Raw genomic sequence first — 27518 nt, forward strand, 5'->3', positions numbered from 1 at the left:
GGATGATGCTGAGTAGGGGCCTGGGAGACAGAGAGGAGGGCTCCTGGGCAGAGAGTGGGGTGAAGGAAAGCAAGATGCTGAGCAGAGAGGGGGGAAGGGAGGGAGCTGCTGGATAGATAGTGTGGTGAGAGAGAATACAATGCTGAGCTGGGGGAATTGGCTGGAGGCAGGGAGTGATGCCACTCAGAACGACCATCACAGGAGTGAGTGCTGTGCTGGAGCTGCTGCTGAAATGGTGGTGGTGGGGGTTTGGTAGTGTGTGCCTATTTCAATTTTCCCACAGGGCACTAGTTAGCCCAGATTAATCCCTGGACTCCGCTGTACCTGGACTGCTCAGCTTCCTCACTGCAGCTGGAGGCTTGTTCCCGTAGGGTGCGCAGCTCCAACTCCTGTTTCCGTATAGTCTGCTCATGGTACACAACCTCAGCAACACGATCATTGAGCTGCTCCTGCGTGGTCTGCAGACTGATCTCGGCCAGCAGCACCTTCTCCTCATGGTGCACCAAGTCCTGAGCTGCGAGGATGAGAGAAAAATTTCAGAACATTCCATTCTCTGTCTCCCTAAGGGCCTGTTTTACTAAGCCTTTCCTCCACAGATACAGAATGACAGACAAGCCTTAGTAATTCAGGTAAGGTGCTAAGTGTCCCTGTCTTTCTGAGTGTGTGCGCTAGCACTTCTGCCTGTTTTGGCTATGTGTGTGTGTGTCACTAGCTCTCACCTGCTTTCTGATACTGTTTGTTGTTCTCCTGAAGATCCTCTTTCAGCTGATGAATCTCAGCTCTCAGGGCATCATTTTCTCTGTCTTTTTGCTCCTTTTCCTTCTGTAGATGCTGTACATCCAGCTCAATGCTCTTGGCTGCTGAAATTTGCTTTTGTATTTCCAGGTACTTCACTTTCAGAGAGCTCCGTGCCTGCAGCAGATCCAATTCTGATTTCCTCAAGAGATTATCTCTCTTCTGGACTGCCTAAAGTCATGAAGAAAACACATCTCAGAATTCTGTACTCTCTACAGCCACCCTTTAAAGGCAACTTTTTTTTGCTATTGCTTCTGAGTTTTTTTTCCTGAAAGGGAAACTAAATTTGAATATTTGTCTGTTGTGAATGTTGAAGATTGTGAAATGTTGCATTGCTTGTGTTGAGTCTTGTGGAAGGATTTACTGCCTTTGCTATGCTTACACCCTCCTTCCCGCACCATCCTGAAAGACTTTCTTTCACAAACTTAGCTTACTGCAAGATGAAGATATGGGTGAGGGACCTACAAAGATGCATTGCTGCTATGCTCAGTGATTGGATATATCCAGTGCAATGCTAAGCTGTATTCTATTAGATAGCAAGAGAGTTGCCCGGATGGAGCTAGCTAGTGCCCTTGGGAATGGTAGCATCCTATGGGGCATAGGTCATACTCCTCTAGAGCAGAAGTAAAGTTATGCTGAACTAGACCTGGGGATGTGCCCAGGCGCATAGGTACTTGCACGCACATCTCTTGGCCATAAGAACATAAGAACATAAGAAAATGCCATACTGGGTCAGACCAAGGGTCCATCAAGCCCAGCATCCTGTTTCCAACAGTGGCCAATCCAGGCCATAAGAACCTGGCAAGTACCCAAAAACTAAGTCTATTCCATGTAACCATTGCTAATGGCAGTGGCTATTCTCTAAGTGAACTTAATAGCAGGTAATGGACTTCTCCTCCAAGAACTTATCCAATCCTTTTTTAAACACAGCTATACTAACTGCACGAACCACATTCTCTGGCAACAAATTCCAGAGTTTAATTGTGCGTTGAGTAAAAAAGAACTTTCTCCGATTAGTTTTAAATGTGCCCCATGCTAACTTCATGGAGTGCCCCCTAGTTTTTCTACTATCTGAAAGAGTAAATAACCGATTCACATCTACCCGTTCTAGACCTCTCATGATTTTAAACACCTCTATCATATCCCCCCTCAGTCGTCTCTTCTCCAAGCTGAAAAGTCCTAACCTCTTTAGTCTTTCCTCATAGGAGAGTTGTTCCATTCCCCTTATCATTTTGGTAGCTCTTCTCTGTACCTTCTCCATCGCAATTATATCTTTTTTGAGATGCGGCGACCAGAATTGTACACAGTATTCAAGGTGCGGTCTCACCATGGAGCGATACAGAGGCATTATGACTTTTTCCGTTTTATTCATCATTCCTTTTCTAATAATTCTAATAATTTTCTAATAATTCCCAACATTCTGTTTGCTTTTTTGACTGCCGCAGCACACTGCACCGACGATCTCTTTCTTGGGTTGTAGCACCTAATATGGAACCCAACATTGTGTAATTATAGCATGGGTTATTTTTCCCTATATGCATCACCTTGCACTTATCCACATTAAATTTCATCTGCCATTTGGATGCCCAATTTTCTAGTCTCACAAGGTCTTCCTGCAATTTATCACAATCTGCTTGTGATTTAACTACTCTGAACAATTTTGTGTCATCTGCAAATTTGATTATCTCACTCGTTGTATTTCTTTCCAGATCATTTATAAATATATTGAACAGTAAGGGTCCCAATACAGATCCCTGAGGCACTCCACTGTCCACTCCCTTCCACTGAGAAAATTGCCCATTCAGTCCTACTCTCTGTTTCCTGTCTTTTAGCCAGTTTGCAATCCACGAAAGGACATCGCCACCTATCCCATGACTTTTTACTTTTCCTAGAAGCCTCTCATGAGGAACTTTGTCAAATGCCTTCTGAAAATCCAAGTATACTATATCTACCGGTTCACCTTTATCCACATGTTTATTAACTCCTTCAAAAAAGTGAAGCAGATTTGTGAGGCAAGACTTGCCCTGGGTAAAGCCATGCTGACTGTTCCATTAAACCATGTCTTTCTATATGTTCTGTGATTTTGATGTTTAGAACACTTTCCACTATTTTTCCTGGCACTGAAGTCAGGCTAACCGGTCTGTAGTTTCCCGGATCGCCCCTGGAGCCCTTTTTAAATATTGGGGTTACATTTGCTATCCTCCAGTCTTCAGGTACAATGGATGATTTTAATGATAAGTTGCAAATTTTTACTAATAGGTCTGAAATTTCATTTTTTAGTTCCTTCAGAACTCTGGGGTGTATACCATCCGGTCCAGGTGATTTACTACTCTTCAGTTTGTCAATCAGGCCTACCACATCTTCTAGGTTCACCGTGATTTGATTCAGTCCATCTGAATCATTACCCATGAAAACCTTCTCCATTATGGGTACCTCCCCAACATCCTCTTCAGTAAACACTGAAGCAAAGAAATCATTTAATCTTTCCGCGATGGCCTTATCTTCTCTAAGTGCCCCTTTAACCCCTCGATCATCTAACGGTCCAACTGACTCCCTCACAGGCTTTCTGCTTCGGATATATTTTAAAACGTTTTTACTGTGAGTTTTTGCCTCTACAGCCAACTTCTTTTCAAATTCTCTGTTAGCCTGTCTTATCAATGTCTTACATTTAACTTGCCAATGTTTATGCTTTATCCTATTTTCTTCTGTTGGATCCTTCTTCCAATTTTTGAATGAAGATCTTTTGGCTAAAATAGCTTCTTTCACCTCCCCTTTTAACCATGCCGGTAATTGTTTTGCCTTCTTTCCACCTTTCTTAATGTGTGGAATACATCTGGACTGTGCTTCTAGAATGGTATTTTTTAACAATGACCATGCCTCTTGGACATTTTTTACTTTTGTAGCTGCTCCTTTCAGTTTTTTTCTAACAATTTTTCTCATTTTATCAAAGTTTCCCTTTTGAAAGTTTAGCACGAGAGCCTTAGATTTGCACACTGTTCCTTTTCCAGTCATTAAATCAAATTTGATCATATTATGATCACTATTGCCAAGCGGCCCCACCACCATTACCTCTCTCACCAAGTCCTGTGCTCCACTGAGAATTAGATCTAAAATTGCTCCCTCTCTCGTCGGTTCCTGAACCAATTGCTCCATAAAGCTATCATTTATTCCATCCAGGAACGTTATCTCTCTAGTGTGACCCGATGATACATTTACCCAGTCTATATTGGGGTAATTGAAGTCTGGACGTAAAGCAGAAACGTCTTGCACATCAATCAAATCAAAAATTCCAGCGTGCAAGAAACAGGTAACCAAGTCCATCAGAAAACTTATAGTCAATTTTTTATTGAGATAATGCTTTTAAACAATCATTCATGGCAACTCCATAGTTCTTCAAACATGCAAGTGAAAAGTCCCCCGACACGGTCCGTGTTTCGCGGTAGCTGCATCGGGAGGGATTCACACATACAATTTAATTACTGTATTCACGCCTCACAAATTGCGTTTCCCGACGTCATTATCACTGTAGAACAGGATCAATACATTACCACACTGTTTAGGAAAGAAACTGACAGGAATACGCTTTTGGCATACTCTAGCTGTCATCCGAAACCTCTGAGAGACAACATTCCCACGGGACAATTTTTAAGATTAAAACGTCTGTGCTCTTTCCAGGAATGATTTTTTGAATCAATCCCAGTTGTTGTCTCAGCGGTTTTTGGACAGGGGGTATCCCATGCGGGTGGTCAAAAAGGCTTTTAAGAGGGCTTTATATACTGACCGTGACTGGTTGTTCCTCCCCTCATCAGACAACGATAGCCAATGCTTTAACTGTATTTTACCTTTATCTATTGCTAGTAAAGCAATTGCAGCTATGATCCGGAGACATTGGGAGAATCTATCCCTCTCATCGCTTTTTCAAGGACCATTGCGGTTCACATTTCGGAGAGGCAACAATCTCCGAGATCAGCTAGTTCACGCTAATTTTAATAGACAAATGAGGGAGAGTGGAGCCGGCCAGCATGGTCCTTGTGGACATTGCTCAGTATGTAGTCACACCGCCCTGTCAAACTCCTTCACTCATCCTGATACTGGATTTTTCCATCAACTCTGAAACAGGTCGGATTGCACTACGAGGGACGTGGTTTATGTCATCCAATGCCCCTGCCCTTTACTGTACGTGGGTAAGACCTCTAGGTTGGTCAAGACCCGAATCATAGAACACTGCTCGAACATCCGTCTACTCAGGATGGATGAACCTCTTGTCACACATTGGGTTCAACATCATCACACCATTGCTGATTTACAATTCTCAATTTTAGAGGTGGTGGTGCCCCCGTTTCGGGGAGGGGATTATTCTGAAATCCTGGGTAGACGTGAACAAAAGTGGATCTTCAAATTATCCACTGTCCATCCAAAAGGTCTTAACAAAGACATTGAATGGTTTTTGTTTTGTTGACATTTGTGTGGGGGAGGGGTTTAGTTGAGAGTTTTCTCGCGATATTTCCTGTCTTTGGCGCCAAAACTGCCTCTTTAAATTGTTCACTTGGTGTACGAGCCGATGCGCTCCACGATGAATATATTTATTTATTTATTTAAAGAATTTATATACCGGGGTTCCTGTATAGTATACATATCACCCCGGTTTACAAGGAACCAAAACTATCGCTAAGGAACCATAACTATCGCTTCATTTAGCGGTTTACAATGAACATTTAGCGGTTTACATAAGGTATAAGGTATGTTCTTGTTTTTGAAAACCTGTATAAGTTTAATAGCCATATTTATAAGGTCCATCATTTATTGTTCTTTATACCATAGATGACATTAACCGTGGGTCCCTCCCGATGCAGCTACCGCGAAACACGGACCGTGTCGGGGGACTTTTCACTTGCATGTTTGAAGAACTATGGAGTTGCCATGAATGATTGTTTAAAAGCATTATCTCAATAAAAAATTAACTATAAGTTTTCTGATGGACTTGGTTACCTGTTTCTTGCACGCTGGAATTTTTGGTAATTGAAGTCTCCCATTATTACTGCACTACCAATTTGGTTAGCTTCCCTAATTTCTCTTAGCATTTCACTGTCCATCTCACCATCTTGACCAGGTGGACGGTAGTATACCCCTATCACTGTAGTCTTCCCTGACACACAAGGGATTTCTACCCATAAAGATTCAATTTTGTATTTAGTCTCATGCAGGATGTTTATCCTGTTGGACTCTATGCCATCCCAGACATAAAGCGCCACACCTCCTCCCGACTGCTCCTCTCTGTCATTGCGATATAATTTGTACCCCGGTATAGCACTGTCCCATTGGTTATCCTCTTTCCACCATGTCTCTGAGATGCCAATTAAGTCTATGTCATCATTTACTGCTATACATTCTAATTCTCCCATCTTACTTCTTAGACTTCTGGCATTAGCATACAAACATTTCAAAGTTTGTTTTTTGTTTGTATTCTGCTTTTTAATTGATAGGGATAAGTTAGAATTTTTTAGCTCAGGTGAGTTTTTAGTTACAGGCACTTGGACTACTTTTCTAATTATTGGAACCTCACTGTTGGGATGCCCTAATTCTAATGCATCATTAGTATCCTTTAAAGATACCTCTCTCCGAACCATGCGCTGCTGAGCGACTGTCGGCTTTCCCCTTTGTTCTAGCTTAAAAGCTGCTCTATCTCCTTTTTAAAGGTTAGAGCCAGCAGCCTGGTTCCACCCTGGTTAAGGTGGAGCCCATCCCTTCGGAAGAGACTCCCCCTTCCCCAAAAGGTTCCCCAGTTCCTAACAAAACTGAATCCCTCTTCCTTGCACCATCGTCTCATCCACGCATTGAGACTCCGGAGCTCTGCCTGCCTCTGGTGACCTGCGCGTGGAACAGGGAGCATTTCAGAGAATGCTACCCTTGAGGTTCTGGATTTAACCTTTCTACCTAAGAGCCTAAATTTGGCTTCCAGAACCTCCCTCCCACATTTTCCTATGTCGTTGGTGCCCACGTGTACCACGACAGCCGGCTCCTCCCCAGCACTGTCTAAAATCCTATCTAGGTGACGCGTGAAGTCCGCCACCTTCGCACCAGGTAGGCATGTTACCAGGCGATCCTCACGCCCACCAGCCACCCAGCTATCTACATTCCTAATAATCGAATCACCAACTATGATGGCCGACCTAACCCTTCCCTCCTGGGCAGTAGGCCTTGGGGAGACATCCTCAGTGCGAAAGGACAATGCATCACCTAGAGAGCAGGTCCTTGCTACAGGATCCTTTCCTGCTACCCCAGAATGCCCACATACCACTCACACCATGCCCCTTTTTTCTCCAATGCAAGATATACACACATCTACATGCATCTGGCTGTCATAAAATCAGGGGGACGCACAAGTGCCAGATGTGCACCTGATTTTGGTGCATGTCCAACTTTTAAACTTCACTTTATATTGTTTATTTTTAGCTATGTATGTCTCTTGGATTATTGTTATTGTTTTGATTTCTGTATTATGATTTTCAAAATTCAATAAACATTTGAACAGAAAGGACTCATATGGCCAAAAGAAGAGCCAGTGAATCATTGAAAGCCCCACCAGTTTCTCTTTCAAATTTTAAAACAAAGGGAGCAATGAGGTAATGACAGAAATGAAACCATCACGATGGACCAACTTCCTCGATATACAAGTACAGAAGAAAGAAGTCGGTGTGGTGCAGACAGCCAGCTCAGTTTCCTTGGCTGCTGCACATGACTGCCAGAGCTCCTCCATTGCTGCTGTTCCCAATATTCAAAGTGAGTCACATCCAGTCCTCAATGCACACTCTCCCCATGTCACTCAGCCTGGGAATAAGATAGACACTAGAAAGACTCAAAGATGGGGAAAATGAGGATGTGCTGTGTGCACTGTTGTGCTGCATAAATCGAGGCCCAGCTACCTGTACCCTGCATACTGTCCTTTGATTACCACACTACAGGGCGCATGCTGGAGCTAGAAAGAAAAGGCATGCACGATTACACTTGTTCTCAGAAAGGCGTTCTTATAGGTTTAAGAGATACCACTGGTGATTCCTGTTGCTGCGAAATGCTGTTCGTATAGCCCAGGAGCTGGCCTGGATCTGAGCATCAGGGAGTTCCCACTTTTCTGTGGCACACCGGATCAGGTCTGAAGGGGCACTGCTATAACCAATGGGATTAGTGCTATACTGGGGTACAAATTATATCTCAATGACAGAGAGGAGCACCGGGAGGCGGTGTAGCGCTTTATGTCCGGGATGGCATAGAGTCCAACAGGATAAACATCCTGCATGAGACTAAATGCACAATCAAATCTTTATGGGTAGAAATCACTTGTATGTCAGGGAAGACTATAGTGATAGGAGTATACTATTGTCCATCTGGTCAAGATGGTGAGATAGACTGTGAAATGCTAATAAAAATTAGGGAAGATATCCAAATTGGTAGTGCAGTAATTTATGGAGCAATTGGTTCAGGAACTGATGAGAGAGGAAGCAATTTTAGATCTAATTCTCAGTGGAGCACAGGATTTGGTGAGAGAGGTAATGGTGGTGGGGCCGCTTGGCAATAGTGATCATACACACAGAAGGCCCGTAGGCCACACACCATAAGCGGGGCAAGGCAGGTCAGAAGGCCCGTAGGCCACACACACACAGACAGAAGGCCCGTAGGCCACACACCGTAAGCAGAGCAGGCAGGTCAGAAGGCCCGTAGGCCACACATACACAGAAGGCCCGTAGGCCACACACCGTAGTCAGGGCAAGTAGGTCAGAAGGCCCGTAGGCCACACATACACAGAAGGCCCGTAGGCCACACACCGTAAGCAGAGCAGGCAAGTCAGAAGGCCCGTAGGCCAGGTAAGAAAAGCGAGGAAGAAGGCCCGAAGGCCGCGCAAGGCAAGGAAAGGCCCGAAGGCCGCGCAGGGCTAGAGCAGGGAGCCCAGGTGAGCTCGATGCCGAAGCACCGAGGCAACTGTCAGGCAGGGTTATAAGGGCACACCCAGAGCATAGAGTGGACAGAGGAGATGGACTGGGCCTGTCAGGAAAGCCAGCACTAGAGGGACCCCTGGTGGTGAGGCGGTTGCACTGCAGCCAAAACTGTAACAGTCTTATTCCTAAGTATCCTTTTTATTCTGTCCAAACAAATGGTATTTCTTATGCTTTTATTCGTTTGCAACACAATACATGCACTGTTCCCTGGGGCCACTCTTCGGGCAATGCATGCTGCACCCATGCATTTCGTGCGCCAGGGTAGCACTAGCTCAGACTCACAGCGATCAGCACAGCAGCACCCTTAATTTAAAACTGGTGGGAGGACCTATGTAAGAGGCTTTTCCAAGAATTTCAAACATATATTTTCTCCCCAGCAGCAAGTCACAAATAAAAAAAAAAAAAATTAGAAATGCTGGCAATATGATTTGACCTAACAGCTAATTATTAAAGAAACTTTTTTCAGTAGTAATGTGCCACTGAAGTGACAGGATGTGGCCCTCTCCAAATATATCCCATGGTTCTGTTAAACATGTCCAAACAGTCTCTCCCCACCAGGGCCTCTGTTGGCCTCCTCCACAGCAAACCCTCTCCCCTCTCCCAACACAAGAGCAGAAACAGACCGGGAGCCAGAATGGGTTTCTCACACAGTACAGCATTTTGCTGCCACTGGCCCATGGTTTACTCTTAAAGGGAGGGATGTTGTCAGTTGATAAAATGGGAAAAGCCTCTGTCAATTTATTACAGTCTTACATCAGCGTGATAACTACCCCAAAAGAAGAGGATAGGCCCCTCCCGCGGAGCTGGATCTAGGGTAGCTACTGTGCTTCTGTGTTTACTAATGAGGATGTTGGGGAGATACCAGTTCCTGAGATGGTTTTCAAGGGTGATGAGTCAGACGAACTGAACCAAATCACTGTGAACCTGGAAGATGTAGTAGGCCAGATTGACAAACTAAAGAGTGGCAAATCACCTAGACCGGATGGTATACACCCCAGGGTTCTGAAGGAATTAAAAAATGAAATTTCAGATCTATTAGTAAAAATTTGTAACCTATCATTAAAATCATCCAGGAAACAGAGAGTAGGATTAAATGTGCAATTTTCTCAGTGGAAGGGAGTGGACAGTGGAGTGCCTCAGGGATCTGTATTAGGACCCTTACTTTTCAATATATTTATAAATGATCTGGAAAGAAATACGACGAGTGAGATAATCAAATTTGCAGATGACATAAAATTGTTCAGAGTAGTTAAATCACAAGCAGATTGTGATAAATTGCAGGAAGACCTTGTGAGACTGGAAAATTGGGCATCCAAATGGCAGATGAAATTTAATGTGGATAATTGCAAGGTGATGCATATAGGGAAAAATAACCCATGCTATAATTACACAATGTTGGGTTCCATATTAGGTGCTACAACCCAAGAAAGAGATCTAGGTGTCATAGTGGATAACACATTGAAATCGTCGGTACAGTGTGCTGCGGCAGTCAAAAAAGCAAACAGAATGTTGGGAATTATTAGAAAGGGAATGGTGAATAAAACGGAAAATGTCATAATGCCTCTGTATCACTCCATGGTGAGACTGCACCTTGAATACTGTGTACAATTCTGGTCACCGCATCTCAAAAAAGATATAATTGCGATGGAGAAGGTACAGAGAAGGGCTACCAAAATGATAAGGGGAATGGAACAACTCCCCTATGAGGAAAGACTAAAGAGGTTAGGACTTTTCAGCTTAGAGAAGAGACTACTGAGGGGGGATATGATAGAGGTGTTTAAAATCATGAGAGATCTAGAACGGGTAGATGTGAATCGGTTATTTACTCTTTCAGATAGTAGAAAGACGAGGGGGCACTCCATGAAGTTAGCATGGGGCACATTTAAAACTAATCGGAGAAAGTTCTTTTTTTCTTTTTTACTCAACGCACAATTAAACTCTGGAATTTGTTGCCAGAGGATGTGGTTAGTGCAGTTAGTATAGCTGTGTTTAAAAAAGGATTGGATAAGTTCTTGGAGGAGAAGTCCATTACCTGCTATTAAGTTCACTTAGAGAATAGCCACTGCCATTAGCAATAGTAACATGGAATAGACTTAGTTTTTGGGTACTTGCCAGGTTCTTATGGCCTGGATTGGCCACTGTTGGAAACAGGATGCTGGGCTTGATGGACCCTTGGTCTGACCCAGTATGGCATTTTCTTATGTTCTTATAATATGATCAAATTTGAATGAATGACTGGAAGGGGGACAGTAAGCAAATTCACAGCTCTCGTGCTAAACTTTCAAAAGGGAAACTTTGATAAAATTAGAAAAATAGTTAGAAAAAAACTGATAGGAGCAACTACAAAGGAAAAAAGTGTGCAAGAGGCGTGGTCATTGTTAAAAAATACCATCCTAGAAGCACAGTCTAGATGTATTCCACACATTAAGAAAGGTGGAAGGAAGGCAAAACGATTACCAGCATGGTTAAAAGGGGAGGTGAAAGAAGCTATTTTAGCCAAAAAATCTTCATTCAAAAATTGGAAGAAGGATCCAACAGAAGAAAATAGGATAATGTATAAACGTTAGGAAGTTAAATGTAAGACACTGATATGACAAGCTAAGAGAGAATTTGAAAAGAAGTTGGCCATAGAGGCAAAAACTCACAGTAAAAACCTTTTAAAATATATTCGAAGCAGAATATGCCTGTGAGGGAGTCAGTTGGATCGAGGGGTTAAAGGGGTACTTAGAGAAGATAAGGCCATCACGGAAAGATTAAATGATTTCTTTGCTTCAGTGTTTACTGAAGAGGATGTTGGGGAGGTACCCGTACTGGAGAAGGTTTTCATGGGTAATGATTCAGATGGACTGAATCAAATCATGGTGAACCTAGAAGATGTGGTAGGCCTGACTGACAAACTGAAGAGTAGTAAATAACCTGGACCGGATAGTATGCACCCCAGGGTTCTGAAGGAACTAAAAAATGAAATTTCAGACCTATTATGCCAGGAAGATTGCCCAAAGGTTTCAAGCAAAAACTAAAGATGTGGCTGTTCACACAAGCTTATACTTAATCCTACCCTACCCAGTCACCCAGCATCCTCCTTTGTTCCCCTCCCTTTTTGATGTTTATACTTTTGATATACTTGTTTATATTATTGATACATATGCAATATTCTCTCATTTCCTAGCTGCTCTGACCTATATTCAACTCTTTGTACCATACCATCCATTATTTCTGTACCATTTAACTTCGATACAGTTATTTCTATAGCTTCTAGGTAACTTCGCCTTAGTTATTTTGTAAGCAACCTTGTAAGTAATTTTAGTGCTGTGTACAAAGGTGCCCGTATATTTATTCTCATCTTTTAGTTCCTCATATATTTTCTGTTCCTGGTATTGTATATTTTATTTCATGTTATCTGTCAAGCGCCACTTAAGCGTAGTTTCTCGTTTAATGTAAACCGATGTGATATCCCCAATGAACGTCGGTATATAAAACCGTCAAATAAATAAATAAATAAATAAAATATTAGTAAAAATCTGTAACCTATCATTAAAATCATCCATTGTACTTGAAGACTGGAGGGTGGTTAATATTAATCCCAATATTTAAAAAGGGCTCCAGGGGCAATCCCGGAAATGACAGACCAGTTAGCCTGACTTCAGTGCCAGGAAAAATAGTGGAAAGTGTTCTAAATATCAAAATCACAGAACATATAGAAAGACACGGTTTAATGGAAGAAAGTCAGCATGGCTTTACCCAAGGCAAGTCTTGCCTCACAAATCTGCTTCACTTTTTTGAAGGAGTTAATAAACATGTAGGTAAAGGTGAACCGGTAGATGGCCCTATATTATGGAATGCATTCCCGGATTCTCTTCGTCTTATTTCTTCTACACAGCAGTTTAAAAAATCATTAAAAACTCACTTATTTCAGAAAGCATACAGTTCATTCATCAACTCCCAAAATTAATATGCATCCACTTCTTCATTTTCAATATTTTAGATTGATATAATCTCCATAGAACCACACTACAAACTCAACTCACCTCCAGTTTAATATCTCATGGCATGAATGTTATTTTTTTAATATTGTATTGTCATTTTATTGTATAATTTTTATTTCTTCCATTTAATTTATTATGTACGTTTGTTGTAAACCGTTTTAATTCTTTTGCATTGTAAAGGGGTTATATAAACATTTTTAAATAAATAAAATAAAAAATAAAATAAATAAAATAAATATTTGGATTTTCAGAAGGCGTTTGACAGAGTTCCTCATGAGAGGCTTCTAGGAAAAGTAAAAAGTCATGGGATAGGTGGCGATGTCTTTTTGTGGATTACAAACTGGCTAAAAGACAGGAAATAGAGAGTAGGATTAAATGGACAATTTTCTCAGTGGAAGGGAGTGGGCAGTGGAGTGCCTCACGGATCTGTATTCGGACCCGTACTTTTATATATATTTATATGGGCCGACCTAAAAAAAGATGATGGGGCTTCCGTTTCTACTGGAGTGGTTTACAGGCTTCCAAATCAAATGGAAGAGCTTGACAAAGATCTAGTTGAAGACATCCAAAAGATGGGAAAGAAGAGAGAAGTGGTGATTGTTGGAGATTTTAATCTGCCGGATGTAGACTGGAGAATCCCTTCTGCAGAATCTAACTGTAATAGAGAGATAGTGGATGCCCTGCAAGGGGCTCTGTTCAAACAAATGGTAATGGAACCCACAAGGGAGGGAGCTATACTCGACTTAGTTCTCACTAATGGAGATAATGTCTCTAATATCCAGGTGGGTGTCCACCTTAGCACCAATGATCATCATACAGTATGGTTTCATATCACAAATAGGATATGGAGAAGTAGCACGAAGACTCGAATTTTGCAGTTCAAAAACACGGGCTTTGATGAAATGGGGAAGTACCTGGAGGAAGAACTAGAAGGCTGGAAGAACGAGAGAGATGTGGAACAACAGTGGACCAAACTAAAAGGAGCAATTACCAAGGCAACAAATCTATATGTTAGTAAAGTAAAGAAAAGCAAGAGAAAAATGAAATCTATCTGGTTCTCAAAGGAGGTGGCTAACAAAATAAAAGCTAAAAGAACAGTGTTCAAGAAATATAAAGAATCCCAAAGAGAGGAACACAAGGAAGAATATCCGGTGGAACTGAGGGAGACAAGAAAGCAATCAAGAAAGCGAAAATTCAAGCGGAAGAAAGGATTGCCAAAGAGGTAAAGCGAGGTGACAAAACATTTTTCAGATACATCAGTGAAAGGAGAAAAGTCCAAAGTGGTATACTGAAATTGAAAGGTGAAAAGGATCAATGGGTGAAGACAGATGAAGAAATGGCAAAAATATTAAACGAATACTTCAGTTCGGTATTCACTAAAGAAGACCCTGGAGAAGGACAGATACTAGTTAACAAGAAACTGGAGGGAAGCTGAATGGATGAAACTCTGTTTACGGAAGTGAATGTATGGGAAGAGCTAGGAAAACTGAAGGTGGACAAAGCCATGGGGCCTGATGAGGTTTATCCAGGATACTGAGGGAGCTCAGAGATGTGCTGGCAGCTCCGCTGTGTGACCTGTTCAATAGCTCCCTGGAAATGGGAGTGGTGCTGAGTGATTGGAGAAGAGCGACGGTGGTCCCACTTCACAAGAGCGGGAGCAGACAGGAGGCTGGAAACTACAGGCCGGTTAGCCTCACCTCAGTGGTGGGAAAGGTATTGGAGTCGCTGCTGAAGGAAAGAATTGTGAACTATCTACAAGCAACAGAATTGATGGACCAGAGGCAGCATGGTTTCACCAAGGGAAGGTCCTGTCAGAGAAATCTGATTGACTTTTTTGATTGGGTGACTAAGGAATTGGATCGAGGAAGAGCACTAGATATCATCTACTTGGATTTTAGCTAAGCTTTTGATACGGTCCCGCACAGGAGGCTGGTGAATAAAATGAGAAACTTAGGAGTGAGTGCCAAGTGGTGGCCTGGATTGCAAACTGGTTGATGGACAGAAGACAATGTGTGATGGTAAATGGAACTTACTCTGAAGAGAGAGCGGTGTTAAGCGGAGTGCCGCAAGGATCGGTGTTGGGACCGGTCCTGTTCAATATCTTTGTGAGCGACATTGCGGACAGGATAGAAGGTAAGGTTTGTCTTTTTGCGGATGACACTAAGATCTGCAACAGAGTGTAGAGAATGGATGGGATTTAAGGAAGCTGGAAGAGTGGTCGAAGATATGGCAGCTGAGATTCAATGCCAAGAAGTGCAGAGTCATGCATATGGGGTGTGGAAAACCAAAAGAACTGTATTCTATTGGGGGGGGGGGGGAAGGGCTGGTGTGCACGGAGCAGGAGAGAGACCTTGGGGTGATAATGTCTAACGATCTGAAGTTGGCGAAACAATGTGACAAGGCAATAGCTAAAGCCAGAAGAATGCTGGGCTGCATAGAGAGAGGAATATCGCGTAAGAAAAGGGAAGTGATTATCCCCTTGTACAGGTCCTTGGTGAGGCCTCACCTAGAGTACTGTGCTCAGTTCTGGAGACCGTATCTCCGAAGGGACAGAGACAGGATGGAGGCGGTCCAGAGAAGGGCGACCTAAAAGGTGGAGGGTCTTCATCGAACGACTTATGAGAGATTGAAGAATCTAAATATGTAACCCTGGAGGAAAGGAGGAGCAGAGGTGATATGATACAGACTTTCAGATACTTGAAAGGTTTTAATGCTCTAAAGAAAATGACAAACTTTTTCCATTGGAAAAAAATCAGCAGAACCAGGGGTCACAATTTGAAACTCCAGGGACGAAGAATCAGAACCAATGTCAGGAAGTATTTCTTCATGGAGAGGGTGGTGGATGCCTGGAATGCCCTTCTGGAGGAAGTGGTGAAGACCAAAACTGTGAAGGACTTCAAAGGGGTGTGGGATAAATACTGTGGATCCATAAAGTCTAGAGGATGTGAATGAAGAGAAGAGGCATGGGGGTAGCTTGCGGGAATGACAGCTACTACCTGGAGATTAATACCCTTATTCAATAAACATTCTCACTGTCAATGCGACTCCAGCATTGCTCTATGCTTCAAGGGCAAGTGTAAATATGGTAAAAAGGATTTGCATTCACAAAAAAACGGGGAGTAGCTTGCTTGTTGCGGCGGTTACTACCCCAAACCAAATAAGTCTGATACTTCACTTTCAATGCATATCCAGCATAGCTCTCTGCTTCAACGGCAGGGGGGAAAGAGGAAAAGAGGATTTATATTCAGGCAACAACCAACAAGGACTGAATTACATAGTCTGGGTAAACAAATAATTATGGGTGTAGCTTGCTTGTTACGGCGGTTACTATCCCGAATCATTTAAGCCTGATACTTCCCTTGGAATACATATCCAGCGCAACTCACTGCTTCAACAGCAGGGGGGAATAAAGAAAAGAGAAATTATATTCAGACAACAAACAACAAGGACTGAATGGCACAGGCTGGTTAAACAAATAAGCGTGGGAGTAGCTTGCTTATTGCAGCAGTTACTACCCCTAACCAATTAAGCTAGAAACTTCACTTAGATGCAGCTCCAGCACTTCCCTCTACATCAATGGTGGGGGTGGAAGGTAACTAGAACCAAAAAGTTACTAATAAGGGCCAAGACTAATAGATAAGTATGAGAAAAAAAAAGTGTGAAAGCTTGCTGGGCAGACTGGATGGGCCGTTTGGTCTTCTTCTGCCATCATTTCTATGTTTCTATATATGTTACTATAAATGACTGGAAAGATGATACAAAATTGTTCAGAGTAGTTAAACCACAAGCAGATTGTGATAAATTGCAGGAAGACCTTCTGAGACCGAAAAATTGGGCATCTAAATGGCTGATGAAATTTAATGTGCAAGGTGATGCATATAGGGAAAAATAACCCATGCTATAGTTACACAATGTTAGGTTCCATATTAGGAGCTACCACCCAAGAAAGAGATCTAGGCATCATAGTGGATAACATATTGAAATCATCGGTTCAGTGTGCTGTGTCAGTCAAAAAAGCAAACAGAGTGTTGGGAATTATTAGAAAGGGAATGGAGAATAAAACGGAAAATGTCATAATGCCCCTGTATTGCTCCATGGTGAGACTGCACCTTGAATACTGTGTACAATTCTGGTCGCCGCAACTCAAAAAAGATATAGTTGCGATGGAGAAGGTACAGAGAAGGCCAACCAAAATGATAAAGGAAATGGAACAGCTCCCCTATGAGAAAAGACTAAAGAGGTTAGGCATTTTCAGCTTGGAGAAGAGATGGCTGAGGGAGAATATGATAGAGGTGTTTAAAATCATGAGAGGTCTAGAACGGATAAATGTGAATCGGTTATTTACTCTTTCAGATAATAGAAGGACTAGGGGGCAACTCCATGAAGTTAGCATGTGGCACATTTAAAACTAATCGGAGAAAGTTCTTTTTCACTCAACGTACAATTAAACTCTGAAATTTGTTGCTAGAGGATGTGGTTAGTGCAGTTAGTATAGATGTTTTTAAAAAAGGATTGGGTAAGTTCTTGGAGGAGAAGTCCATTACCTGCTATTAATTAAGTTGACTTATTACTAGCAACAGTAACATGCAACAGACTTAGTTTTTGGGTACTTGCCAGGTTCTTATGGCCTGGATTGGCCACTGTTGGAGACAGGATGCTGGGCTTGATGGACCCTTGGTCTGACTAGTATGGCATGCTCTTATGGTACCTAAAATTAGTGATTATTTGAAACTATCACCATTCACTGATTAAAGATTTTAAGATTTTAAGAATCTGAACATAATGAGTAGATTTTAATCCACAGAGACTGGCGGGACAGGAGCTTTGAAGGATTTTAAAATTAATTTTATGTTTCGTATTGTACTTTGATGTTGCTGCTTCACAGGAACAGCTATTCATACTCAGAAAAACCTTCTTGATTCTTCTGGACTCAGAGTTTTTCTGTCTCAACACTGTCAGATGACATTATCAATTTGGGTGACTGATCATTGTCCTGCTTGTCCACAGAGAAAAAATTTCAGAATTCTGTATGGTTTGCAGTCTCTCTCTGTCCTTCCCTCCAGGGGAAGAAACTGATCTCATCTCATGTGGCTCTCTCTGTCTCTTTTATGGCCTCCACGTCGCATTCTCTTTCATACCTCCTTTATCATTTTCTTCTCTTATACCTTCCCTCCCTGTCTCTCTCTCCCATTCATTTCCTCTTTCCAAATTTTCCTTTTTGTTAATGCACATTGTCTCTTTTACTTCTTGTCTCTGCCTCATACTTCACTCCTTTGCTGTCTCTCTCATGCTCTCTGAAACTCACCTTTTCCTTCAGTGTGCAGAGTTTGTGGGCTTCACTCAACTTAGCCTCCAGTTGAAGGACTTGCTGATGTTGCATGGTGTCTTGCTGTTGCCTATTCTGCACCTCTGTGATCAAGTCCTTCTGCAGGTTCTGAACCTCCTGCTCTAGCCTTAGAATGTCTGAAAGAGGAAATGCATAGCATTGGCAAGCTAAATTTGCAAGAAATCTACAAAAAAAACTGGCACATGCAAAGGATATACATTGTTTTGTAATTGTTACCCCTTGCTTAGGATGCCTAACAGTAATCAAGTAATAAATTCAAATAAATAAAATAAACAAAATAAATGTGCCAAGTACAAGATGGTCAAGGAGGCTATCACATACATAGGCACACCACAGCTGAAGGAGACCGCAGCATGTAAAGAACAAGAAAGCCAAGGAAGACTATCACGTGCAAAGGGATGACGTGGGATACTCAAGCAAACGGTACATCAGGCATATGAGCTTTTCAAAAACAGTAAATACAGTGTGACAAGAATATCCATGCAAAGCTCGTGGTGATGGGCAGGGGATATGGGTCAAGCCTAAGTCTATGTGCAAACTCTGAAATGCTGCTGCATAAACATAAAAAGGGAAAGATGATATCTCGGACCTCAGGCAGTCATTGCTAGGGAGGAAAAGATCTCAGAAGCCTTGGTCTTTTGCAGCAGCTCAAGCACACATTCTGGGTCACATTTTGAGAAGTTTGCTTATAGTTTTAATTTACTTAGAGGCAATTTTCAAACCGTTCATACTGGGACAAAGACTGCATGTACTTTTCACCAATTTAAAAGTGAAACTATGTGCCTACTTTTGCTTTAAAACTGCTGCAGGCATAAAGAGCATGTGATCATTTGCACCTGTGTTTTCTGTGGATAGACTTCTTAGAAAAGTAGATGAAAAGATTTGAAAATGCCATCTGTGTGTGTAATTTTACTCCCTGGCCTAAACAAACTGCTGCAGAAATAGGGGCCCTACTTAAAAGCAAGTCATGAGGAGGCCAATATTCAAAAACAGCTTAGCTCCTAAATTTAGGCTCCTCAAATGTCTATATTAAAAGTGCCTCTTTTCAGCTGAAACTTCACATAAGTTTAGGGACCTACTACTTATAGCACTAAATTTAGGTCTGCAATTCATTCCCTAAGTTAGGTGCCAAGTGCTGAAAATCAGTGCTAAGCTCCTAACTGTACTCTGTAGCCACCCACTTTTTAGGAGTCCTAAATTTAGGTACTCAGCCCTAGTAAAGATTCAAAAGGGCCACTTTAGGCTCTTAACTCCCAAAGTTAGGACTCCGTATTGTTTCTCCAGACTCTTTTTCTGACTGTATAGCCTACCATTTCTCATTAAAGATGGTGTGGGGTGCAGAGATTAGTAGAAGCAAAGCAAGTGATCTATGAGCAAGAAAGATACATCCCCCTTCTATATTATGTTCTACCTTTATTGGTGCTGTTTTTCTGCTCATTGGCCTTCACAAGCTCCAGGTTCAGATCCTGAATTAGAGCCTGGTACTTCTCAGCTTGCTGGGCACACTTCAAGCTTTCCTCCTTTGCCATGCTCAGCTTCTAGATATACACAAAGCTCAATTTAGACCCCAGTCTAAGTGACCATAACAAAAAAAAGCATACAATGGAGCTCCTTCAAAAATGGCAAGGCAGAGGGAAAGGAATTAGGGATGAGGTGGAGAAACAGAAGTACAAGAGGACAGAGGAATGTGCGTTGAGATGAGATACAAAGCAAACTTGCTCAGGTACACTCTGCCTCCAAAGTGTCTGATCTCTCTAACAATCTGTATAAATAGGGGCATTAACTTGATTTCATACTCTTCCTATCACCTCAAAAATGCATTAAAAATAAGACAGCAGCTGATAACTGGAGTCATCATAACATTCAAAGTTGGATAAGCAGAAAAAGTAAGAACTGAAGAAATTGGGGTAGACGGAGGAAGAAGAAAACAGAGCAAGGAAGGTGGTGGGTGAAGGATCACAGAGGGGAGAAAGAGAGGGAATGTAGAACAAGAGACAAGAGAAGGTAATCCATAGAACAAAGGAGAGAGACACCACAGAACAAGAGAATAAGGAAGAAGAGATATCACAGAACAAAAGCCCTTAGGAAGGGAATGATTTGTGGGATGGTAGAAAGGAATAGATCAAGGGTTGGGATTGAAGAGATGTATTTAAGAGCTAAGGGTAAGATAAATTATATTGGGGAGCATAAGCAGGGGAAAGAAAAATAGAGTGTACCTGTGTGAGCTGTTCCACCTGGGCAAGCTGGCTGCTGTAACTGGTATCCGAGTGCCTGTGCAAAGCTCTGTATGCAGCAAACTCTGTCTGCAGCTGTACAATGGTTTCCTCCAGTTCTACCAGCTGTAAAGAACCCAATCACAATTACAACAACAACTCTCACTTCCTCCACTACCAAGTAACCCAAACAAATCTCTAAGGGGAGAAAAAAAATGAATGGAGCAAATTTCTCTCACTAGATCTTGCTAGGTACCTTCACATGGTGACCTTGAGGTATAATATCTGGACTACATCTCAGCAAGGTGAACACTACTATTAAAGTATGACAGGAAAGGAAAAGAAGAATTCATATTGGCTGCATATGATGCCCAGGATAAAAAAGGTGCCCACCCTTAGCTTTAATACTAAGGCTAATGATGGTGATAGCAATAGTGCAGATTTTTCAGATGAAGATAACAATTCTGTACAGCTAAAAAGCCACGGTGAACCTGCTCATAGACCTGCTGCCGCAGCTGACAGACTACAACATTTAATTAAAAAAACTAAGGAAGAAAAACAATTATTTGAAATCTTGAAAACAAAGAGGAGATAATACCCTGCTATTTTTATGCCAGAAACTCTACATTTAAATTGAGGAGTTTACAAAAAGAGAGCACACCAAAAACTATAAGAAAAGGAATTATATCCCAGGAAAAGCTGTTAAAAGCAACAGATCCAAATTTAGAATCTTTAATAATAAAATTTAAGGAAAAGAAATATGTAACTGATACCATTTTAGAGCAATTAAGAGAAACAGAGGCTGAAAGAGCAGATGTGCCTGAGCAGACAAGAAGCAACAGGAGAAAACAGCAGAATTAGCCAGAGTAATTGGAGGAGGGAACAGGTGAGATAATATTGAGTGAAAAAGTGCAAGTGAAAGTATTGCAAGACAGGGCAAGAAGCAGAGGGAGAGGAAAGGCAGCAGAGAGATCAAGAGATTGGGGAATTGGCAGTTGAGACCCTGACCAATGTGGAAATGGATGTATATAATATTGTAAAACAATTATGGGCTGAAAGAGAAATAGAGAGTGAAAGAAGAGAGTAGGCAAGAAGCACCAGAAGAACAAATGAGTACCAGAAGAGAGGTTCAGGAATAACCAAGGAGCATCAGGAGAAAGGTGAAGGAACAGTTAAGGAATACCAGTGGAAAGACATCGGAACAGCTAAGGAGCTCCAGAGCCAGAACATCTAGAACAACTGGCAGTTGTGTGGTAATGGGTAAGATACCAATGATTAATAATGGCGCATGACATAAGGATGAAAGCAATATAAGGGAGACTAGGAAGCACAGTGAAGAGGATAGGCAGGATAGAGATCAAGAGTTTGAAGATGATGTATAAGTGTTATGTGGATGACATATAGATTTTTATTTCTAGTGATTGCCCAGGAGAGGTTCCTGTCCAAATGATACAGTGCTGTATGGGCAAAGTTAATTATTGGATTTGCATAATGACCTATTGTTAATCTGTGAGAAGATAGTGATCCTATGGACTAGAAATATGTCAGTGTCATTACCTGTAATGATTCAAATTGATGTAGCAAAGTTAGACTTGGCTACAACGACACACAATTTGGAAGTTACCCTTGATTCTTCTTTATCTTTGAAGTTGCACGTCTCTAAAGTAGCAAAGTTAGCCTTTTATAGATTTAAACTTTTAAGGCCACTGAGGAAAATTTTATCATTTGAAGATTTTAGAATTGTTATACAGTCATTGGTTTTAACTTATTTAGATTATTGAATTCTCTCTATTATGGATTACCATCGAATATGATCAAGTTTCTTCAGTTGGTCCAAAATTTGGCAGTTTAGGTTATTTTTAATCTCCCTTGGAGGGTGTCACTTACCCCATTTCTGAAGCAATTTCATTGGATATCTATTATGTATAGATAGCCAATGATATATAGGATACATTTTATCCATAACCTATAAAGCACTGCACAAAGACAATCATGGTTTGAGAGAGAAGTTGGAGGGATACATTCCTGGTCGAATGTTACATTCATCTACTTAGGAATTATTAGCAGTCCCTTCTCTTCAAAGCTATGGGTTAGACAGGACAAGAACTAGGGCATACTCTGTAAGTGTACCAGTCCTCTGGAATGATTGATCAAATGAGGTAAGTAGAGAACCAGATTATTTAAAATTTAGAAAATTATTAAAAGCAGGATTGTTTTGCAAAGTGTTTAGTTAAAGAGAATTGGGCCACATTAGACAGCATTTGAGTTGGTGATGTTACGGTGAGTGTTTAATGGATTATGTATATTTGATTACATGTTGTCATTTTATTATTTATTTTGCTACTGTTAGTAGTTCAATTTTATGAATATATTATAATCCGCAATTGAACAATTGAGATTACGTGGAATATAAATTATTTTCAAATAAAAAATAGATGTGTGCTGGGATCCAGGGGAGGGAAAGATGCCCTAAGATAAACTTGATACCCAATGTAAAAAGCATGATCAATAAGATCAACAATGCCATAAACTAAATAAAATAAATCAGATGAAATATTGTGCAGCAGGGAAAGAGCCTGTTTTGGGACTATGGAGATCTTCCAGAGTGGCTGATCGCTGCAGGCAACAACTGAGATGCCCCACAGTTGGGTCCACTGAGGCACAGGGGTCTCAAAAGGCAGCACAGAGTGGGCAGGAGTGGAGCAAGCTCTTTCCATTGATACCAGGACTGTGGAGATCCTCCGGAAAGGCTGATCACCACAGGCAACAACCGAGATGCCCTGCGGTTGGATCCATTGAGTCACGAGGCTCTCAAAGAACATAAGAACATAAGAAATTGCCATGCTGGCTCAGACCAAAGGTCCATCAAGCCCAGCATCCTGTTTCCAACAGAGGCCAAACCAGGCCACAGAACCTGGCAATTATCCAAACACTAAGAAGATCCTATGCTACTGGTGCAATTAAAAGGTGGTGTAAAGTGCGCTGGAGTGGTGAGAGCCCCCTTCCATTGATACCGTGACTGTTGAGATGTGGCTGATCACCACAGGCAACAACTGAGATGCCCCACGATTGGGTCCATCGAGGTACAAGGATCTCAAAAGGTGTCCCAGAAGCCGCATGCGAAAGGGGCATAACCCTTATGCTGGATTTTCCCCAGAGAATGGGCAAGAAAAGGGAAAATACCAGCCTCTCCCTCTATTTCCGTGCTGACACACAGTCCTATGGATCAACATGTGTATAAGACTATGCCAGTATTGCAGGTAACACTGAATACTGCATTAGCAGAAGCCTTTCTAAGTATGGAGGAGCGTACTCCACCATCTAGGCCACAGCCTGGGCAAGAAATAGCTGAAGATACTACTAATGTTCCTTTGGTATCTAATGGTCCCCCTTTTGTGGAGCCTTTGGGGGTTAATGGGAATCTATCTGGAAGTTGACTGAAAGAGGATCTATTGGAGAAGATTTAAATATTTTAATATCAGCTCCTTCTGCCTTGCATGATCAGAACAGAATTTCAGCTATTCCAGTTCCTATCTCTCAACCTCAAGTATCTGAATCTATAGAAGTACAGACAGGTATTGAGCCAGAGAATATAACATTGAAGGATACTTGGAAGATTGTATCTTGTATTGAATCTAGTCTCAGCAGGACAGTTAATCAATTATGTTGTTATACAATTGCTGACTCTTCTAAATTGCTACTCTACATAATTTTAAAGCAGCTGGGGTAAAAGATAACTTGTCTATTCATTATAAATGTGATAAGGGGAATGGAACAACTCCCCTATGAGGAAAGACTAAAGAGGTTAGGACTTTTCAGCTTGGAGAAGAGACGACTGAGGGAGGATATGATAGAGGTGTTTAAAATCATGAGAGGTCTTAGTTTTTGGGTACTTGCCAGGTTTTTATGGCCTGGATTGGCCACTGTTGGAAACAGGATGCTGGGCTTGATGGACCCTTGGTCTGACCCAGTATGGCATTTTCTTATGTTCTTATGTCTTGTGGACTTTTCTTCCGGGAACATGTCCAAACGTTTTATTAAATACAGCTACACTAACATCCTCCAGCAATGAATACCAGCCTCCAATTATGTGTTGTGTAAAAAAACATTTTTTGCTATGTCTTAAATGTATTACTTAGTAATTTCATTATGTGTCCCCTAGTCTTTGTACATTTTGAAAGAGTAAACAACTGATTCACATTTAACCATTCCACTCCCCGCAACTGACTCTTCTCCAACTGTCTCTGAAGAGTCCTAATCTCTACCCTTTCCTGATAGGGGAATCATTCCATCCCCTGTTTCATTTAGGTTGCCCTTCTTTGTATCTTTTCTAATTCTGCAGTATTGCACACAATACTCAAGGTGCAGTCAAACCATGAAGCATAAAGTATGCCATAATAGGTTACACCAAAGGTCCATCAAACCTGGTATTCTGTTTCCAACATTGGCCAATCCAATCACAAATACCTGGCTTGATCCCAAATGGTTGAAAGATTCCATGCTGCTTATCTCAGGGATAAGCTGTGGATTTCCCCAAGTCTACCTTAATAATGGTTTATGGACTTTTCTTCTATTTTTTTATACCCAGCTACACTAACAGCTTTCACCACTTCCTTTATCAATGAATTCCAGACTTTAATTATGTATTGAGTAAAAAAAATATTTTCTCATAAGAATATAAGAACATAAGAAAATGCCATACTGGGTCAGACCAAGGGTCCATCAAGCCCAGCATCCTGTTTCCAACAGAGGCCAATCCAGGCCATAAGAACCTGGCAAGTACCCAAAAACTAAGTCTATTCCATGTAACCATTGCTAATGGCAGTGGCTATTCTCTAAGTGAACTTAATAGCAGGTAATGGATTTCTCCTCCAAGAACTTATCCAATCCTTTTTTAAACACAGCTATACTAACTGCACGAACCACATTCTCTGGCAACAAATTCCAGAGTTTAATTGTGCGTTGAGTAAAAAAGAACTTTCTCCGATTAGTTTTAAATGTGCCCCATGCTAACTTCATTGAGTGTCCCCTAGTCTTTCTACTATCCGAAAGAGTAAATAACCGATTCACATCTACCCGTTCTAGACCTCTCATGATTTTAAACACCTCTATCATATCCCCCCTCAGTCGTCTCTTCTCCAAGCTGAAAAGTCCTAACCTCTTTAGTCTTTCCTCAAAGGGGAGTTGTTCCATTCCCCTTATCATTTTGGTAGCCCTTCTCTGTACCTTCTCCATCGCAATTATATCTTTTTTGAGATGCGGCGACCAGAATTGTACACAGTATTCAAGGTGCGGTCTCACCATGGAGCGATACAGAGGCATTATGACATTTTCCGTTTTATTCATCATTCCTTTTCTAATAATTCCCAACATTCTGTTTGCTTTTTTGACTGCCGCAGCACACTGAACTGACGATTTCAATGTGTTATCCACTATGACACCTAGATCTCTTTCTTGGGTTGTAGCACCTAATATGGAACCCAACATCGTGTAATTATAGCATGGGTTATTTTTCCCTATATGCATCACCTTGCACTTATCCACATTAAATTTCATCTGCCATTTGGATGCCCAATTTTCCAGTCTCACAAGGTCCTCCTGCAATTCATCACAATCTGCCTGTGATTTAACTACTCTGAACAATTTTGTGTCATCTGCAAATTTGATTATCTCACTCGTCGTATTTCTTTCCAGATCATTTATAAATATATTGAACAGTAAGGGTCCCAATACAGATCCCTGAGGCACTCCACTGTCCACTCCCTTCCACTGAGAAAATTGCCCATTTAATCCTACTCTCTGTTTCCTGTCTTTTAGCCAGTTTGCAATCCACGAAAGGACATCGCCACCTATCCCATGACTTTTTACTTTTCCTAGAAGCCTCTCATGAGGAACTTTGTCAAACGCCTTCTGAAAATCCAAGTATACTATATCTACCGGTTCACCTTTATCCACATGTTTATTAACTCCTTCAAAAAAGTGAAGCAGATTTGTGAGGCAAGACTTGCCCTGGGTAAAGCCATGCTGACTTTGTTCCATTAAACCATGTCTTTCTATATGTTCTGTGATTTTGATGTTTAGAACACTTTCCACTATTTTTCCTGGCACTGAAATCAGGCTAACCGGTCTGTAGTTTCCCGGATCACCCCTGGAGCCCTTTTTAAATATTGGGGTTACATTTGCTATCCTCCAGTCTTCAGGTCAATGGATGATTTTAATGATAAGTTACAAATTTTTACTAATAGGTCTGAAATTTCATTTTTTAGTTCCTTCAGAACTCTGGGGTGTATACCATCCGGTCCAGGTGATTTACTACTCTTCAGTTTGTCAATCAGGCCTACCACATCTTCTAGGTTCACCGTGATTTGATTCAGTCCATCTGAATCATTACCCATGAAAACCTTCTCCATTACAGGTACCTCCCCAACATCCTCTTCAGTAAACACCGAAGCAAAGAAATCATTTAATCTTTCCGCGATGGCCTTATCTTCTCTAAGTGCCCCTTTAACCCCTCGATCATCTAACGGTCCAACTGACTCCCTCACAGGCTTTCTGCTTCGGATATATTTTAAAAAGTTTTTACTGTGAGTTTTTGCCTCTACAGCCAACTTCTTTTCAAATTCTCTCTTAGCCTGTCTTATCAAGGTCTAACATTTAACTTGCCAATGTTTATGCTTTATCCTATTTTCTTCTGTTGGATTCTTCTTCCAATTTTTGAATGAAGATCTTTTGGCTAAAATAGCTTCTTTTATCTCCCCTTTTAACCATGCCGGTAATCGTTTTGCCTTCTTTCCACCTTTCTTAATGTGTGGAATACATCTGGACTGTGCTTCTAGAATGGTATTTTTTTAACAATGACCACGCCTCTTGGACATTTTTTACTTTTGTAGCTGCTCCTTTCAGTTTTTTTCTAACAATTTTTCTCATTTTATCAAAGTTTCCCTTTTGAAAGTTTAGCACGAGAGCCTTGGATTTGCACACTGTTCCTTTTCCAGTCATTAAATCAAATTTGATCATATTATGATCACTATTGCCAAGCAGCCCCACCACCGTTACTTCTCTCACCAAGTCCTGTGCTCCACTGAGAATTAGATCTAAAATTGCTCCCTCTCTCGTCGGTTCCTGAACCAATTGCTCCATAAAGCTATCATTTATTCCATCCAGGAACGTTATCTCTCTAGCGTGA

General features: G+C 41.4%; 1 protein-coding gene across 5 annotated transcripts in view; it reads right to left on the reverse strand.

The window, feature by feature from the left end:
• The window catches only part of PMFBP1 (polyamine modulated factor 1 binding protein 1), a 1053891-nt gene that overhangs the window by 261356 nt on the left and 765017 nt on the right, over nucleotides 1-27518 (reverse strand). For all 5 annotated transcript variants that reach the window (XM_029608277.1, XM_029608279.1, XM_029608278.1 and 2 more), the window contains 5 exons: nucleotides 20336-20458; nucleotides 19531-19657; nucleotides 18078-18235; nucleotides 720-966; nucleotides 325-514 (listed from right to left, as the gene is read on the reverse strand). In XM_029608277.1, the coding sequence (XP_029464137.1) occupies nucleotides 325-514; nucleotides 720-966; nucleotides 18078-18235; nucleotides 19531-19657; nucleotides 20336-20458 (845 nt within the window). The remainder of the gene's footprint in view (nucleotides 1-324; nucleotides 515-719; nucleotides 967-18077; nucleotides 18236-19530; nucleotides 19658-20335; nucleotides 20459-27518) is intronic.

This window comes from Rhinatrema bivittatum, chromosome 7 (assembly GCF_901001135.1).
Source record: "Rhinatrema bivittatum chromosome 7, aRhiBiv1.1, whole genome shotgun sequence".
In the NCBI taxonomy this organism is placed as follows: Eukaryota; Metazoa; Chordata; class Amphibia; order Gymnophiona; family Rhinatrematidae; genus Rhinatrema; species Rhinatrema bivittatum.